Genomic DNA, 15,011 nt, shown 5'->3' with positions numbered 1-15,011 from the left:
ATCGCAACGCTCGGAAGCCGAGCATCGTCTTTGTCTCTTCTCAACACGTGGACATACCATCCAAGTCCTACCTCGATTACATGTCCAAGGATATGAGTAACCCTGCTTAGGATCGACCTTCGCTCTGCCTCCTTTCCCTTGCAGTATTCCTTAATTTGGGTGATTCTGAAGGGCCAATAGGCTCGAGTTAATGTGGACATTTTAATCTTCACTGGGGGTATCGTACTTCAAACGTTGTGCTTTCTCCGTTGGCACTACATATTTAAAATTTCAGTGGCACATTAAGTATTTACGCTAATGGTTCACAAACCCAAAGCACTCGCACACACAAAGACAGCAACTATAATTACAGCAAACAAAAATGTTGGGTGTTTTTTTTTTATGAATAAGTGCATTTCATATTAACCCTGGAGGATAAAAAACAAATGCAACCGGAATTTCAACAACAAAAAATAACAAAAACGCCGCTCCGGACAAATGCGGCAGCACGCAGCGCAAACGCAAATTTACAAAAATAATAACACAGGGGCAGAGGTGTTTTTACAAACGCTCTGAGCATTTAATCCTTTGAGAAACTGTCACGGCGACACTCCGCTCCCCACTCAGCTGTGAAAAATTAAAAAGGGAGCGCGGTGCCGGCGCTGATGACTCCAGGTCTCGTCAGTGAGATCGGAACGTCCACAATGGGATGTCTTTTTGAAATCTTCCAGCCTCGTCCAGGCGAACACAACTTCACTCCGATTCGCTGTTGCCGTCCGAATCTTCTCTTTTCACCTGCTGGAAACGGTTCACAACAACTATTTCAATATTTATGTAATGCTTAAATGCAACCGCATCTCATTAGTGAGGCACAAAGTCAGGGAAGATGCATGCATGGGAAGTGGAGTTGGGTCAAGTAGGGGACACACGGGAAAGGGGAGAGACCGGAACACTGAGGCAAGGCCCAGGGCGGGCCATGTTTTAAAGGTAATTGAAGAAACATTTTTAATCCCCCGATAGATGACAGCCTCCCCCCCATGCCGTGTAAGCCATGGAGGTTGTTTGACCTTGCTTCCCCACCCCCGGTCGGTGTGGCTTTGTGAAATCAGGCTGCGGGGAGGCTTGTACACTGGTTCTGATATTACACACAAACCGATGGTAGCCGTGAGTGGAAAATTAATTCAGGTCACCGAGTTCGGAGCACAGCGACCTAACCACGGCGTCACCCCCCCCCCCCGCTCCCTCATGTTTTACAATGATTTAAGTTATTTTCTTGGGCATGCGATGCATGGGCAATTTTGAAGATGGACAAACGGACAGATGCATACATCAAGTGAGGGAGCCATTATCTTATTTTTGCAGGCTGCTGGATTTTTGCCGATTCAGCATCTACATGTATAGTTTATAGGTTAAAGAATGCTGCGCCTACCAGGAAACAGTGATTGAGAGTTACGGCTGGCTGTGAAACGCTAAAGCAGGGCGATATTCGGCATAATGGCCAGTTTATAACAAGCACACCCATATACGTTACCGTTAAAGTCCACCATGCCAGCCGAGTTACCGCATTATATTGTTTTAAATGCACCCTATCAATAATTACTCTTAAAAACCATATCAATTCACTGCTGTATAAAGGCCTCCCCCACACTGCCTACGTAAGCTGTGCACCACGTGTTGTCTTTGTGTGTACATGTGGAGGGGAGGCGCACTGCGCCACGAAGCCTGCGCAGCCCCGCCCCCCATCGCCATTCCTGCTCACTGTCAACATCGGTGACGAATATCTGAACTGGTACTGGACCTCCCCTAGGGATACTCAGCCTAAAACGGGTAACCTAATGCGGTATTTAAACGTCCCCACTGGGGAGACAATGGCAGCTGGGTTCGACGCTGGCCACACCACCCCCCTTGTGCGTAGTGGCCTTAACTGGTGCTCAAAAACTCGATATTCCCCAACAGCGAGTTGTAAGCTACACGGAGGATCTTCGCGAGTGTGCGCGTGTGTGAGACTTGCGCTGTGTACGGCGCGCGCGAGGCTGCTCGTGAAGTCGTGCTTGTCCAGCGTGCCGAGCCAGCGCCGCATGCTGCCCTCCTCGCGCTCCGCCGCCACGATCCCCGCGTGCACGTGCCGCTCGGCGAACTCGGCCAGCGCCGGCGCCAGCTCGGGCCACGCGAGCGCCGCGTGCACGCCGTCGCCCGCGTAGCGCGAATCGTAGCGGTCGTAGTGCACGCGCTCGAGCACCAGCCCGAGCCCCGGCGCTTTCGGTACGTCGAGCTTGTCGTTGGCGAAGGCGTCCTGCATGCGCTGGTCGCCGGCGTGGCCCCGCGCCACCGCCACCACCAGCCCCACCATCTTGCGGATCTGGTGCAGCATGAAGCTCTGGCCTGAGACGGTGGTGGCATTGACAAAGGGGGGGAAGACGATCGTTCAAAATTGGATGTTAGTTTACTGGGTTGCTTCGGTATCCGAGACGGTGTTACACTCCCATTTGTCTTCCTATAGGTGAAATAAAATACAATCTGCAGATCGCCGCAGGGCAACTGAAAAGGTAGCATGCTGGAACAAATGTTTAAAAAATGTATTTTAAAAGATTTGATTGTGCCACCAGCATTCTTGATATTACTTGGAGTTCCAGAGGCAGGGAACATAAGATTCAAGGCCTCTCCTTATGTTCGATAAAAATGTATGCACATGCAAGCCCATTTTTGTCAATCCACTGCTGAATGAGGGGTTCACCACACCGTGTGGGTCACGGGGATAATTTTCCCATAATTCACCACTCATCATGACAGATTGAAGGTGGGGAGGATAGACCCAGAAGCACAGCACGGAATAGCTTTTGCTCGTCTGCCCTCTGCTGCCCAGGACATGGCAAAGCTCCACGGCCACCTTTAACGCGTGCTATATGCATTGTGGTCACCCATTCACGCAATGAGCCAAACTCAACCCACGCTTATGTTTGAGATATCACGAGGTCGGGCACAATTTCGGGTGATTAGTTCTAAGGCGTATGTAGATCAGCACTCGGATAAAGAAAACCGTGCAATCTGCCGCAGTGAGTAACGCTACGTAAACATGGAAAATCACGCTGCAGGTGTCCTCAAGAGCATTTAGTGCCGTTCCCCGACAGCCACGGAAGATCCCTCCCCTCGGCTTCCTGGGCAGCTGGAGAATCATGACAGCAAAACAGAGTGAAGCAGCGGAGGCTGGGTGGCAGAGAGGGTGGCGAGGACCTCTGATTCGGATGAGCGCAAACTCGATCCCATGTTGCAGCGACGGCGGCTGGCAGTACGCTTCTGTCACGTAGCGCCGTGCGCTCGCCTCCTGGGCGCCCTTGCCCGACGTGAAGTTGTGGAAGTTGTGAGTTCCCACGTAGCGCCGCAGCAGCGCGTTCACGTGCGACAGCGTCTCCTCCGGCAGCCGGAAGCTCTCCTCCCACGCCGTGTCCCGCTAGCGCACAAGGCGGACGTCACGTGACAGGCAGAAGATGAAGATAACCCACGTAGCCTACGCAGACTGCCGGGGCAAGCGCCGTTGGCAAGCTGCTGTGTTAAGGCCAGCCACCCATCCTAGTCTCCTCAATGCGAATGTTAACACACCGCACGCCGGGTTCTCGTTTAAGGCTGAGTCAACTTGGAACGGTTTTGTATGTATGTTGAAGTTCTTTCGCACTGTACGTAACCAACCTTGCTAATCGGAGGTGCGGAGTTCATATATTAGCCACTGATGTTAGCCATGGTTGGGGAATGAATTCAGGTTCGTAGCACAATGCACAAACCACTGTGCCACCACTCCACCCCGATCACCATCAAACCTATTTGCAGTGATTTTAGCAAGATTAGTGGATCTTTTGTTTTTTGCTCTGGTTAATTTGCACATTCCCACCCTGCAACGTCCCATAACTGCCACCACTGCCACCACTACTGACGACGGCCTTTGGCTGTGATCTTCCTTGTAAAAGATCTGCTTAGCTCAATGGGCCTCACCAGGACAAATAACGTCCAATTCTGAGAGGGAGTTAAACAAAACATTACTTTGGAATTTTGGAAATACGTCAATCGCACGGACGACGATGACGACGAACGTCTGCCCCGAATTTGATCGCGTGAGCAGCCGAGACCCCGCCTGCGTTGATAACGGCGGCCTCCGGATGCACGCGGCCAGGAAGTCTCTCACCTCCCCCTCCCCGTCCCACTCGCCCTGTCCCTTGGGCCCAAACGTGAAGCTGGGCAGGAGGTAGATGTAGGTGCGCGCGTCGCAAAGCTGCTTCGAGTTGAATCCGTTCGTAACCCTCTGCATGCCTAACCCAGTGACAGCAGGACGAGAGAAAACAACGCACCAATTACCAACAACGCGACTGTATGGACAGATATGATATTAAACATTGGTTAAAGCCATTCGATTAGAGTAAACTCTCTCAAAAATCTGGGATAATCGTGGGGGGAGGAGGCATGGACCAGATAAAACATAAACACAGAAAATGGACTTGGGCAGGAGACTAAGTGCCGAGCGGCAGCTAAAGGAAGAAAAGCGCACAAGAGGCCGTGCCGCAGGAATGGAGCCACGAGGTCGGCTCGTGCGGAGGTGCTGGGGTTGATTGTTGCACCGCTGTATCGTCAAGGACGGTGGCGACGTTTAGCCATGGAACGACGAGAGGCGACGATGAGGGGTCGGTGAAGGTCAAGTTTGTCCTCACCCATGATGCGGATCTGCTGGGGCAAGTGGGCGTTGATCTTGTTCACAACATCGTCGATGAGCCACATTTTGAGGGACACCACCTGCCCAATGGCTGAAACACCCTAGCAGACGCGTACACAACAAGAGACCCCATTAGCACAACAACTATATATAGATAGCAAGTCATAATAATGACATACAAACCTTTGTAAATCCAATGGTGGATGAAGAGCATCCCCACATTGTTTTAGTCATGGGGCCTGTCTGACCATACTTCACCACAGTGGACAGTCAGTGAAATGGTTCATAAAGCACTCGCCGCTGATATTAGCCACGGCCGTGAATTTAACGTGGATCGCCAGGTTCGTAGGGCAGCGCGCTTACCGCCGATGGGGTCTCTCTCGCACGACAAAAACAACAACCTGGTCACCCGTGCAAATGAGACTGTGTACGTATGTACGTTCAACTGCTTTCGCACCGTATGTAGCCAACCGTGCCAATCGGAGGTGCGGAATAATGTGTGCGTGCGCTCTCGCTGACCTTGTCCGTGCGCGCACAGCGCTGGAAGGACATCTTGCGCATGTCGGCGGCGTGGTTGTCGGGGATGCACCCGGCCCGCACCAGCGCCTCCACCAGCTCGTCCTCGATGGTGCGGTACGCCGCGTTCCCTGCGTTTCGCTGACGGCCACATCCATCCGGAGAGAAGCGGTAGAGGAGCAGCCCCGCGATCGCTCGCGCCACTCCTCGCGGGAGGCCCCCCCCCCCCCCCAACTAGAGGGAGCTCAAAAGAGTCCCCTTTTAGAGGGTATTTCCTTTTGGCTGCTCTTCTACGTTGACGTATGGCAAAGATGTGCGAGTTCTAGATTTGAAGTTTTCGTGACTGCAAGGATTCATACTCTTTGGTTTTTTCGAAAAAGTCACGTAGGTAAATTTTTAAAATAAATTAACTGACGCTGTAGCATACGCTACAGCAATTTTACTGGAGCAGTTACACTTGATGACGGAGGCTTGTGTTGCTTCCGAAACGTTGTGAGATGTGTGAGTACCCACAGCACCACCACACGGGACCTGCAGATCGATGAACTGTGGTGTTGCCCATTTATACTGCTAGGTGGACAGAGGCAGAGCGACTTAGGAAACTTGCCCCACCGTTTCAAGTGCCACGACGGGAGATCAAACCAACGACCAGTGCGGCATCTGATGGGGAAAATCGGAGGAGGAAAATGGAAGAATCTACCCCGGTGATGAATCAAGGACCCAGTCGGCATATGGACGGATGCAGTCGCACACCCAGGTAAACATGATGTAGGGAGGCAAATTTTATACTCATATCTGGAAAGAAATGGATTGCGTTGTATAATGCGAGATAGAGGTATGGAATCGGCTCGTGTGCACACGCTAGGTGGAATTGAGGCCTTCGTCCAGCAGTGCATTGACCATGGCTGATGATGCTGAATATTAAATGCATCTAAAATGAAATATACATCGGGAATTATTATTTTATTATTTGCACTTTCACACTCATTAGCAAATCAAAAGAACGCTTTCTGACATCGTGCCAACAGCTTTACGAGACGTCACGGGGGACGCGGGCTACCCCGTGTCCCCCTCTGTGTGGCACCCCGAGATTGATGACCGCGTGGTAAGCGTTCGGAGACCCGGCAAAGGTTTGGACCCCGCGGTAAAATCAATTTGACCCCCATTACGAGAGGGGGGCAGCTCTCAGGCAGGGGTCGATGGGAAGCACCCTCCACCACAACTCCACTGTGGGCTCAAGAGCAGTTACACACCAGCAGGGTTAGTTACCACGGGAGATTTGTGGCTTAAATTGTCGCCACACAGTTTGTTCTCCCTCACTGGTTCCTACCAAGTGGCCCCCCCAACTCACTCAGCTCCTTGGGCTATCAGCAGCAGCAGCATCACACGTGGACATGGGAATTATCATGAGTTGCTGCTACACGGGAGCAAAGTGCCTATGGCCATTGCCTCACATCATCCCCTTCAGAATCAAGAGTCTGTATTTAGACTGCTGGAGGTGGAATCCGATGAGCTATAAGGCTCTTGTTCGCAGATGTCCCGTAGGGGCGGGTCAGCAAGTTGCAACAGCAAACACTACTACAACAACAACAAACGATATGAATGTATAACAGAGAAGAAGTTAAACGAGTCGCTAAATATAAAACTTTTTTTAAATGCTTCCCCTTAATTGATTTTCATCGCAAGCCGAGAGCAAATCCAGGAGTGTACAATGTAAGTAATGTCTCAGAATCGGTTGCCGATTGCACAACATAGTCAAGAGGTTTTTGTTGGGTTAGATCGCGTAAATATATAAATGTGTCGTTAAACCCGCCACCACCCGACACAGCCAGCTAGTGAGGGTTGTCACGTCAACAGAACGTGGCCAATTCGTTCCTGTAACAGCCACACCGGTGTGCTGTACTATTACATTACACTATACACTACACTACTTTACACTTCACTACTTTACACTACTATACACTACACTACTATACACTACACTACTATACACTACACTACTATACACTACACTACTATACACTACACTACTATACACTACTATACACTACACCACTATACATTACACTACTATACACTACACTACTATACACTACACTACTATACACTACTATACACTACACTATACACTAGTGCTGTACTAGTGACGAATTGCCACGTTCCATTTACGTGACAACCCTCACTAGTTGGCTGTGTCGGGTGGTGGCGGGTTTGACGACACAACATTATTATATTTACGCGATCTAACCCAACAAAAACCTCGATTATGGATATTGTTCGCGAAAGCCTAATACGTGTTAAACTGCATAGCATACCTCAACAGCGCTACACGATATAAACAGACGATAAAACACAGTCCTGCGTGTATATAAACACACACACACCAATCGCACACCGATGCTCAGACATTGGCGACACCGTCTCAAGAATCCACCCGCCGTTTGTTTGACCAAACTGCAGCCAGGGCCAGGGGGGAGTTTAACAACAACAACCACAACAAGCACAGAGTACCCACGAGGTTAACAACACCAACAACCAGCACAGAGTACCCACGAGGTTAACAACAACCACAACCAGCACAGAGTACCCACGAGGTTAACAACACCAACAACCACAACAACCAGCACAGAGTACCCACGAGGTTAACAACAACCACAACAACCAGCACAGAGTACCCACGAGGTTAACAACACCAACAACCACAACCAGCACAGTGTACCCACGAGGTTAACAACAACCACAACAACCAGCACAGAGTACCCACGAGGTTAACAACAACCACAACAACAAGCACAGAGTACCCACGAGGTTAACAACAACCACAACAACCAGCACAGAGTACCTACGAGGTTAACAACACCAACAACAACCAGCACAGAGTACCCACGAGGTTAACAACACCAACAACAACCAGCACAGAGTACCCACGGGGCCCGCACCTGCATGCCGTGGTAGCCCTTGCCCGAGTAGGCCACGAGCAGCGCCACCTTCTTCTTGGGGAACTTCTTCCTCGCTGCCTCGGGGCCCCCCTCGACTCCTTCAGGGCCCCCCTCGAGCCGGGCCCTCTTGGCCACAGGCGACCCCTCGGAGTCCACTGAACCCCCCCCTTCCTTCTGCTGCTGCACCCCCTGGCTGCTGTCCCCGTTCTCCGCGGGGCCCGGCGCCTCCCCGTTAGTTTCGGGGCCCCTTCGACTCTGTGCCTCCTCCTCCTGCAGGAGGAGGAGGGGGGCCGGGCCCCTGCCGTGCCCGTTGCCGTGAAGACCCCTCGAGTCCCCCTTTTCCTGGGGGCCCTGGGAGCCCTGGGGGCCCTGGCTGTCCCCTTTCCCGTCGGGGCCGCGTGCTTCGCCGTTCTTCTCCATAGCGACCGCGTCCCGGCCACAGTCAGGAGCGAGAGGCGGGCTGGCAGTGTGGGGACGAGGAGGGGAAGGGGCGAGAGTTGCGGAGCACGGCGATGCCATGCGGACCGCCGCGTGTCCTCGCAGCAGCAGCAGCAACAACGACGGCGGCGGTGGTGGTGGTGGACGGAGGAATGTGCCGAGGTGCAGACACCAGCGCAGCGACACCAGCGACGCCTGCCGCATCCAGGGCGCAGCCAAGACGCATGAGCCACGGGGGGGGGGAGACGAGGCGAGGCTGCGGGGGGGGGTGCTCTGGACTAGGGATTCAACTCCTCATTTCTCCTCCTCCACGTCGCCGTCGTCTTCTCCTCCAGCGGGGCTCTGCTCCAGCCGCTGCCGCTGCCCCCGCCGGCGTGGACGGGAAGGCCGCCCGCCCGCCTCCTCGTGCGAGGCAATGGGGCGGCCACGTTGGGTCAGGGTACCGTGAGCCGCGTGTGCGAGCACAAGCTGCAGCAACACGCTCGTCAATCACACTGCCTTACTAGTGGAGGGGGATGTATAAAGCGACGTTTCGGGCAAGGTTCCTTCTTATTCGAAGCACGTGCGAGACGGGGGGGGGGGGGGTGACGTTTCGATGACGTGACCCCGGGGAGGGGGGCCGCGTCGACTGCGGGCGCGTGGCGCCCCCTGAGTAAGATGGCGGCGCGCGCCCACGTGGGCCCCGCCGCGCGGAGCCGGCGAGGCGCACGTGGGCAGCACGTGGCGCGCGGTGGGGGGGGGCGGTCCCTGCAGCCACCGCGATTAAACTTGCAAGGGCTCATTGTGACACTTTGATTACAATAATAATTCATGGCAATAATAATATCATCACCACGATGCACGGGAAAGTGGCCCGTAGATGTCCACTGCACATCTTGTAATTTGTTTCCAACTTCCTCTTGTCTGGTGCCAAGATGCTCCAGTCCAGTAGTGCCACATCCCTCTGGTAATAATGTACAAAGGCATTGCATCTGGCAGGAGGGTACAACGCGTGGTGGGCTTTAGCCGCCTTTATCCATGACTTCTTGAGCTCGATTATATTTGTCTCAGTCCACTGCTGGATAAAGGCATCCCTTCCCGCTATCCACCACGAGGGTTGTTGTGTGTTGAAGGTGGTTGCTCAGATATAATTCTCCATGAATGTTAGTCGTGGACGGGAATTTAATTCAGCGGCCGTCTGGGAGTGTGCTCACGTACCCAGATAATATAGTTACGTATACAGCAGTGTGAACATTACAGCACTATGGATATACCGCATTTCAAGATGCCGTGTTTTAGAGATAAAATACTGGAATGGACTACATAAAATACAAAAGTTTCGACTTAGTTTGCAATCTAATATAAACAGCGAAACATTTACAATGTCCAACTGGCCACTGGGTCCAAGCATAAATCAAGATGTCACTGTGATGAATTGTCTGTAATGTACACAGCGACGCCTCATCTTTCATATCCAGCTGCACTTAAAAAAAGACGGAAGACAAAATAGAGTTAACCTTTTTTTTTATAAAAGAAAAGAGTTACGTTACAGCAACAGAATACGTGAGAGAGTGCAGGGGGGTTTAATGCGTTGACGTTTATTTTACAAAGATGCGTCGCGGTTCACTCAGCACCAGGCCTCCCTCCTTGCATGCTTTCTTGAAGCTCTGCACCTGCAACGGCAACAGTTCGTCTCGGTCTGTCTTCCACAATTATGCACGCGCCACGACCAGACACTGCACAATCGTGCCAGTGTTGAGAAGAAGAGTGATGTCATGAATAAAACATACAAGCAAAATACAAACGTTATATAAAAAACACATGGCACATTTAAAGAGGGCAGTATAATGTGTTTTAATGTATGCGTTTCTAATTGAAAACAATTGTGGTCGCCCAAGTGTTATTATAGGCTGCTGTGGGGCTACATGGTAGGTAGCAGAAAGCAGTGCAGCTAAATCTATTGTTGTACTGTATCATGCTGTGACCCACCGCCTTCACCAACCTGCAGCGACCAGTTGACAGCACGGAATGCAGGCAAAGGAAGGGCATCTGAGACTATGGGGGCGGCAGAGGAGAAGGAGCGAGAGACACGCACGCACGTACCGCCGCGCTCTTGTAGGACCAGGGAATGTGGCGGAACACGGCGTAGCTGATCCCGCTCTCCAGGCAGCGCTGCGCCAGGACGCGGCCCACGTTCTCGGCGGCCGCCACGTCGCTGGTGCTGTGGAGGTGGCGCTTGATGGCCCACTCGTGGGTGCTGACAGAGACGACCACGTGGCGGCTGCAGTGCTCCACCCAGGCCGACACGTGTTGCTGCGTGCGATCCAGACACAGCCTGCAGGGGTGGGCCGTGAGCGGTGCGTCGTTCATTTTTCTGCCGGTTTATATTTCATGTCTAAAGCGGCAACCATGGCCACTCTCCATCCCCGCGTGCCCCTGGCGTGTTTGTCTGCCTCTGCAGCGTGTGAACTCTCTTTGTTTGTTAGCCATGGTGGTGAGTTTCGTTGGTCCATAATGAGCGCAAGTGATGGACCGAGTCTCTCCCAACAAAAAGTGACAAAACTATCAGGAAATTATTGACCATTGGCCATAATCCTATCTGCTTAAACCCACTTTATTTCCTTAATATTAAAACAGATTATTTGGTGGTACTGAGTTAGCAGCAGTGCTTTAAACACCGCTTTGACATGCAGTGTTATTGCCTTTTAAGGTAAAAACACTGCCTCTTTTGGCATTGTTATTTGTTGAGAATCCGTTAATTTTCTTAATAGTCTGACATCATTAGCCTGCTTATTTTCTCTAATCCATGTCATCTAGTCACGGGCTATTCGTGGACTATCATGGTTTTTTTCACAACACCACTCAGACCTTTAATTCTGGTCCATGGAAGTCTCTCACCGGTGCCAGTAGCAGCGGTTGGGCCACACGGTGTCCCAGCCGCGGTCCTTGAGTGCGAGCGCCATGCGCTCCAGGTTCCTGGGGTTGCGGTTCACGAAGTCGGGCCGCACCGCCTCGTTCTGCGCCGTGCCGACCTCTTCGTGCTGCTGCTGGGCGAAGGAATGGGTGGAGGACCCGGAGGACGACCTCGCTCCTCCTTTGCCAGGTAAAGGACAGCGGCAGTTGAATCAGACCAGCGGGACACACATTCGCAAAGGCATTGGGTGTGAATATTTTTACAGAGCGTGCGTTGTTGCTCTGGGGACCGGGAGATCAATAATCGGATGTCCGGTCGCCGCATTGACGCCATTCATCGCGATTTCTCACTTAACAGAGTGGGCCCCGTGAAGGCTGCCATCTGAAATTGCAGTTGTTGCTCTGCATCTACATCAGCCATACGAAAGAGAAGATGTACAGAGCCGTGTCAAACGGTGAAGGCTTGCCCACGCTGTGAAAGCCATGGGGGTGATATGACCATACTTCACCACGCTGGTCAGAGTGGATTGGTGAAGCTGGGAAGCACAGTACAGCACAAACATGGATTTTGTTGCACTGCCCTCTGCTGGACACAAAGTGTAGTCCCACCGACGCGTTTCACACCCTTCCATACATAGTGGCCGCCCATCCACCCAATCACCTCTGTAAGCCACCACTGTGGAGGAAGTAGCATGGGTTGGTGGATCACCGCAAAAATGTTGCGAAATTTCCTTCCTGTGGGCGTCGAGGAGGTTGCCGTACCCTGGCTCGTCACGAGATTGAAGTACAGCGCGGATCGAGTGTTTCCCCCTTGCACGTGAAGGGGTTTTTTTCCACCCGGGGGCTCCGGTTTCCTCCTCCCACGTGTATAATAAACACTCGTCATTAATTTGCTGAAAATGTCTTCCAATAAAAACCTGCTGTAGCAGGACCCTCCTGAGAAACAGTCCTACGACTGAGTTGTGACTTTCCTACTCGTGTAAGTAAATTATTATCGACCCTGTTTTGCGTCCTAGATTTGACGAGACGAGCGCATTCTTCTTACTGACAGTCAAGTCACCCGCGATTGTTATTTCAAGTTAACTCTGCAGTATTTCCCTTAATTAGCCCACGCGATGCACAATAACACAACATGAAGCGGACAACAAGAAGTGCCGATTAAACGGCGAAATGAAATTTTGTATTTGACGTTTTGTAACGATACAGGGGGCTCTCGTATTCACTTTACAGAGCTGTCAATAACATGTCCCCTCGTGCATCACCGGGGTCCCCGTAAACCCCACGGGTAATCCGTGCTGGTCCCATGGGGTTCGGGAAGCCAGGTCTCCAACCCTAACCCATGGTGTATTCGAGCCCCGTGAGTCTCCAGGAATCGTGATTCTCGTGGCCTCCGTAACACCCAATCCCTGTGTGTCCCGAGGGTCGCGTCGGTGACTAGGAGATGTCAACTACCTCGCCTGGTACGCAAGAGGTCGTGGGTTCGATCCCAACCCTGACGCCTGCTGCTGCTGTTTTTTTGGACTTTGCGTGTCTCTCTCTCCCCGTGGTCGCGTGGATTTTTCTCCGGGTCCTCCGGTTTCCCCCTCCACATTTAAAATCAACATCACCACCACGCGTTTAAAGTATGTGTCTGTTTACATTTACACGCGACAAGCCACTTCGTGGACCTATCTTCTGTGGCCAGGTCGCTTGTGAAAAAGTGCGATATAGCTCAGTGGGCCTTACGTGGTAAAATAAATGAAAGTTTCGTCGCCGAGATTCCGGTGGATCCCGTGTGCCCTCGTGGACCCCCACCCCATCCCCCTGGACCCCCTCGATGCCCCCAAGTCCCCCCCCCCCCCCCCCCCCGATACTCGCGAATTCGCGCGCGTTCCGTTGTGCCCCTGTGGGGTCCCCATAGACCCCCTCCCCTCTCTCATTTCCCGATGTTCCCCCGCGTACCCCTGCGAGTCCCCTCGCTCCCCGTGGACCCCCTCACGATCCCCGTGGACCCCCAGGACCCCCAGGACCTCACGACTTGCCTGCCAGGCCCCTACCAGCCGCCGCGTCCTTCCCTCCGCCGCCCAGAGTCGCCCCGATGCGCCTCGCCAGGCCGCGGCACACCCCGGCAAAACGCATTTCAAGGATGTCCCGGAGTCTCGCGGGGTTCCAGGGGTTGTCACGGGGTCACCGGGGGTCTCACGGGGTCACCGGGTCCCCTCGGAGTCCCCTCGGAGTGTCTCTGGGTCCGGAGGCTCGGGGTCAAACCTAAGGCGCACGCCGTGACCTCTCACCCCTGGCGGCTACGGCGGCTCCGCGGTGCCCACAAGTTTCGCGTTTTCATCCACAACCATGATTATTTTATTAAATATTCTAAGTCTATTTTTATGGTTGAATAGACACGAGACTCACTAACGTAACGATACACTTAATCTATTAATTATTGGTAAATATATTTTTTTTATATTTTTTGTTATTTCATGTATGTAATCCTCTTGCTTAATAAACATGACATTGGTTAAGGGGCCGTCCATAAATGACGTCACGCGATTTTGGACGATTTTTGACCCCCCCTCTCGTCACACGGCGTCACAAAGTCAGACCCCCCCTCAAATATGACGTCACAAAGCTCTGCCCCGCCCCCCCCAAATAAAACATGCTTCAAATCGCTTTAAACTATTGTCATTGTAGTGCGTGTTTAATGTGCCGCTGCACTCTGATGTTATAGGAGAAAACATTTATTAAAAAGTCTATTTAATTAAGTAGAACGTGTTGTCAATCTTTATTTAAAGTTGCGCATTTTGATGTGACGTCACATTTCTCATCCACCCCCCTCGTCACACATCGTCACAAATGTCTGACCCCCCCCCCCCCCCAGGTGCGTGACGTCATTTAAGGACGGCCCCTAAGCCATTAAAGCTTTTTTTTTTGGCAATAAACACGGATTTACGTTCCTAAGGAGGGCTCACGAACATGTGCACGCGTCATTGTTACGCGTCTATGAAACAAACGCCGCTACAGTCCCTAATGCAGGAGCGGCTCGCTCGGTGTCAACATCGTGTAGGTGAAGGCGCAGCCCCTGAAAGCGCTCGCCCGCGGCACTGCTGCGGGAAGAGCCTCCACAGGAGGCATCTCGAGACGGGCTTCCCTCGAGACGGTGTTATAGCGGAAGAACCTAGAGCCCACGGGATTATTGTGTCCGTCCGTCCGTCGTGCATCCAACAATGGGAGGGGTGGGGTTGGGTGAAGAGGGGAGGGTGGGGAGGGGCTGGGTAGGGAGGGGCTGAGTGGGGCTGGGAGGGGTGGGGCTGGGTGGGGAGGGGCTGGTCACCCCGCGGTGCCCTTATAAAACTCAACGTTTAACCGACTCACGCCGGCTTGTGCCCGCCCTCACAGTCGGCCATATTTGCGGAATACACCACGCCACCGTTGACCCTGGCCATTGACCGAGCAACCCAACGTTCCTACCAGCTCCCTCCGCAGGAATGTATTTTTGAGCTAGCGGTCTGGATCAGGCTGAGGGATGATGCATATGCAATACACATTTGCGTATTTGCTAATACGACAAGTTT

At 52.6% G+C, this 15,011-nt stretch overlaps 2 protein-coding genes across 4 annotated transcripts; both read right to left on the bottom strand.

Annotated features, from left to right (window-relative positions):
* Positions 1-535: 535 nt before the first annotated feature.
* On the bottom strand, positions 536-9,135 carry PUS1 (pseudouridine synthase 1). Of its 2 annotated transcripts, none has more exons than XM_078595192.1 (7): positions 8,131-9,135; positions 5,195-5,332; positions 4,674-4,776; positions 4,154-4,278; positions 3,211-3,427; positions 1,991-2,361; positions 536-774 (listed from the first exon to the last, which is right to left on the bottom strand). In XM_078595192.1, the coding sequence occupies exons 1-7, from the start codon at positions 8,770-8,772 to the stop codon at positions 733-735; spliced, it is 1,638 nt and encodes a 545-aa protein (XP_078451318.1). In that variant the 5' UTR covers positions 8,773-9,135; the 3' UTR covers positions 536-732. The 2 variants fall into 2 exon arrangements, with proteins under 2 accessions (XP_078451318.1, XP_078451317.1); XM_078595191.1 differs by having other exon boundaries at positions 536-777; positions 8,131-9,132.
* Positions 9,136-10,054: 919 nt separating this feature from the next.
* On the bottom strand, positions 10,055-13,754 carry MRPL18 (mitochondrial ribosomal protein L18). 2 transcript variants are annotated; one of them, XM_078595189.1, is made up of 4 exons: positions 13,482-13,754; positions 11,446-11,641; positions 10,651-10,882; positions 10,055-10,220 (listed from the first exon to the last, which is right to left on the bottom strand). In XM_078595189.1, exons 1-4 carry the CDS (start codon positions 13,576-13,578, stop codon positions 10,146-10,148), a joined length of 600 nt encoding a protein of 199 aa, XP_078451315.1. In that variant the 5' UTR covers positions 13,579-13,754; the 3' UTR covers positions 10,055-10,145. The 2 variants fall into 2 exon arrangements, with proteins under 2 accessions (XP_078451315.1, XP_078451314.1); XM_078595188.1 differs by lacking the exon at positions 13,482-13,754 and adding an exon at positions 12,913-13,251.
* Between the last annotated feature and the right edge of the window lie 1,257 nt (positions 13,755-15,011).

This window comes from Lampetra planeri, chromosome 6, assembly GCF_965212315.1.
Source record: "Lampetra planeri chromosome 6, kcLamPlan1.2.h2, whole genome shotgun sequence".
Taxonomy (NCBI): domain Eukaryota; kingdom Metazoa; phylum Chordata; class Hyperoartia; order Petromyzontiformes; family Petromyzontidae; genus Lampetra; species Lampetra planeri.
Note: the sequence above shows the minus strand (reverse complement) of the source record. Positions and strands in the feature narration are given on the sequence as shown.

Coding starts and splice junctions, on each gene's coding strand:
- PUS1 (XM_078595191.1), bottom strand. CDS start 8,772: ATGCGGCAGGCGTCGCTGGTGTCGCTGCGCTGGTGTCTGCACCTCGGC. Junction 2,362..3,210: donor TGCGCTCATCCGAATCAGAG/GTCCTCGCCACC, acceptor CCACCGTCTCAG/GCCAGAGCTTCATGCTGCAC. Junction 778..1,990: donor TCGCGCGCGCCGTACACAGC/GCAAGTCTCACA, acceptor AACCGTTTCCAG/CAGGTGAAAAGAGAAGATTC.
- MRPL18 (XM_078595188.1), bottom strand. CDS start 13,051: ATGTGGAGGGGGAAACCGGAGGACCCGGAGAAAAATCCACGCGACCAC. Junction 10,883..11,445: donor AACCGCTGCTACTGGCACCG/GTGAGAGACTTC, acceptor CCACCCCTGCAG/GCTGTGTCTGGATCGCACGC. Junction 10,221..10,650: donor GGTCCTACAAGAGCGCGGCG/GTACGTGCGTGC, acceptor TTGCCGTTGCAG/GTGCAGAGCTTCAAGAAAGC.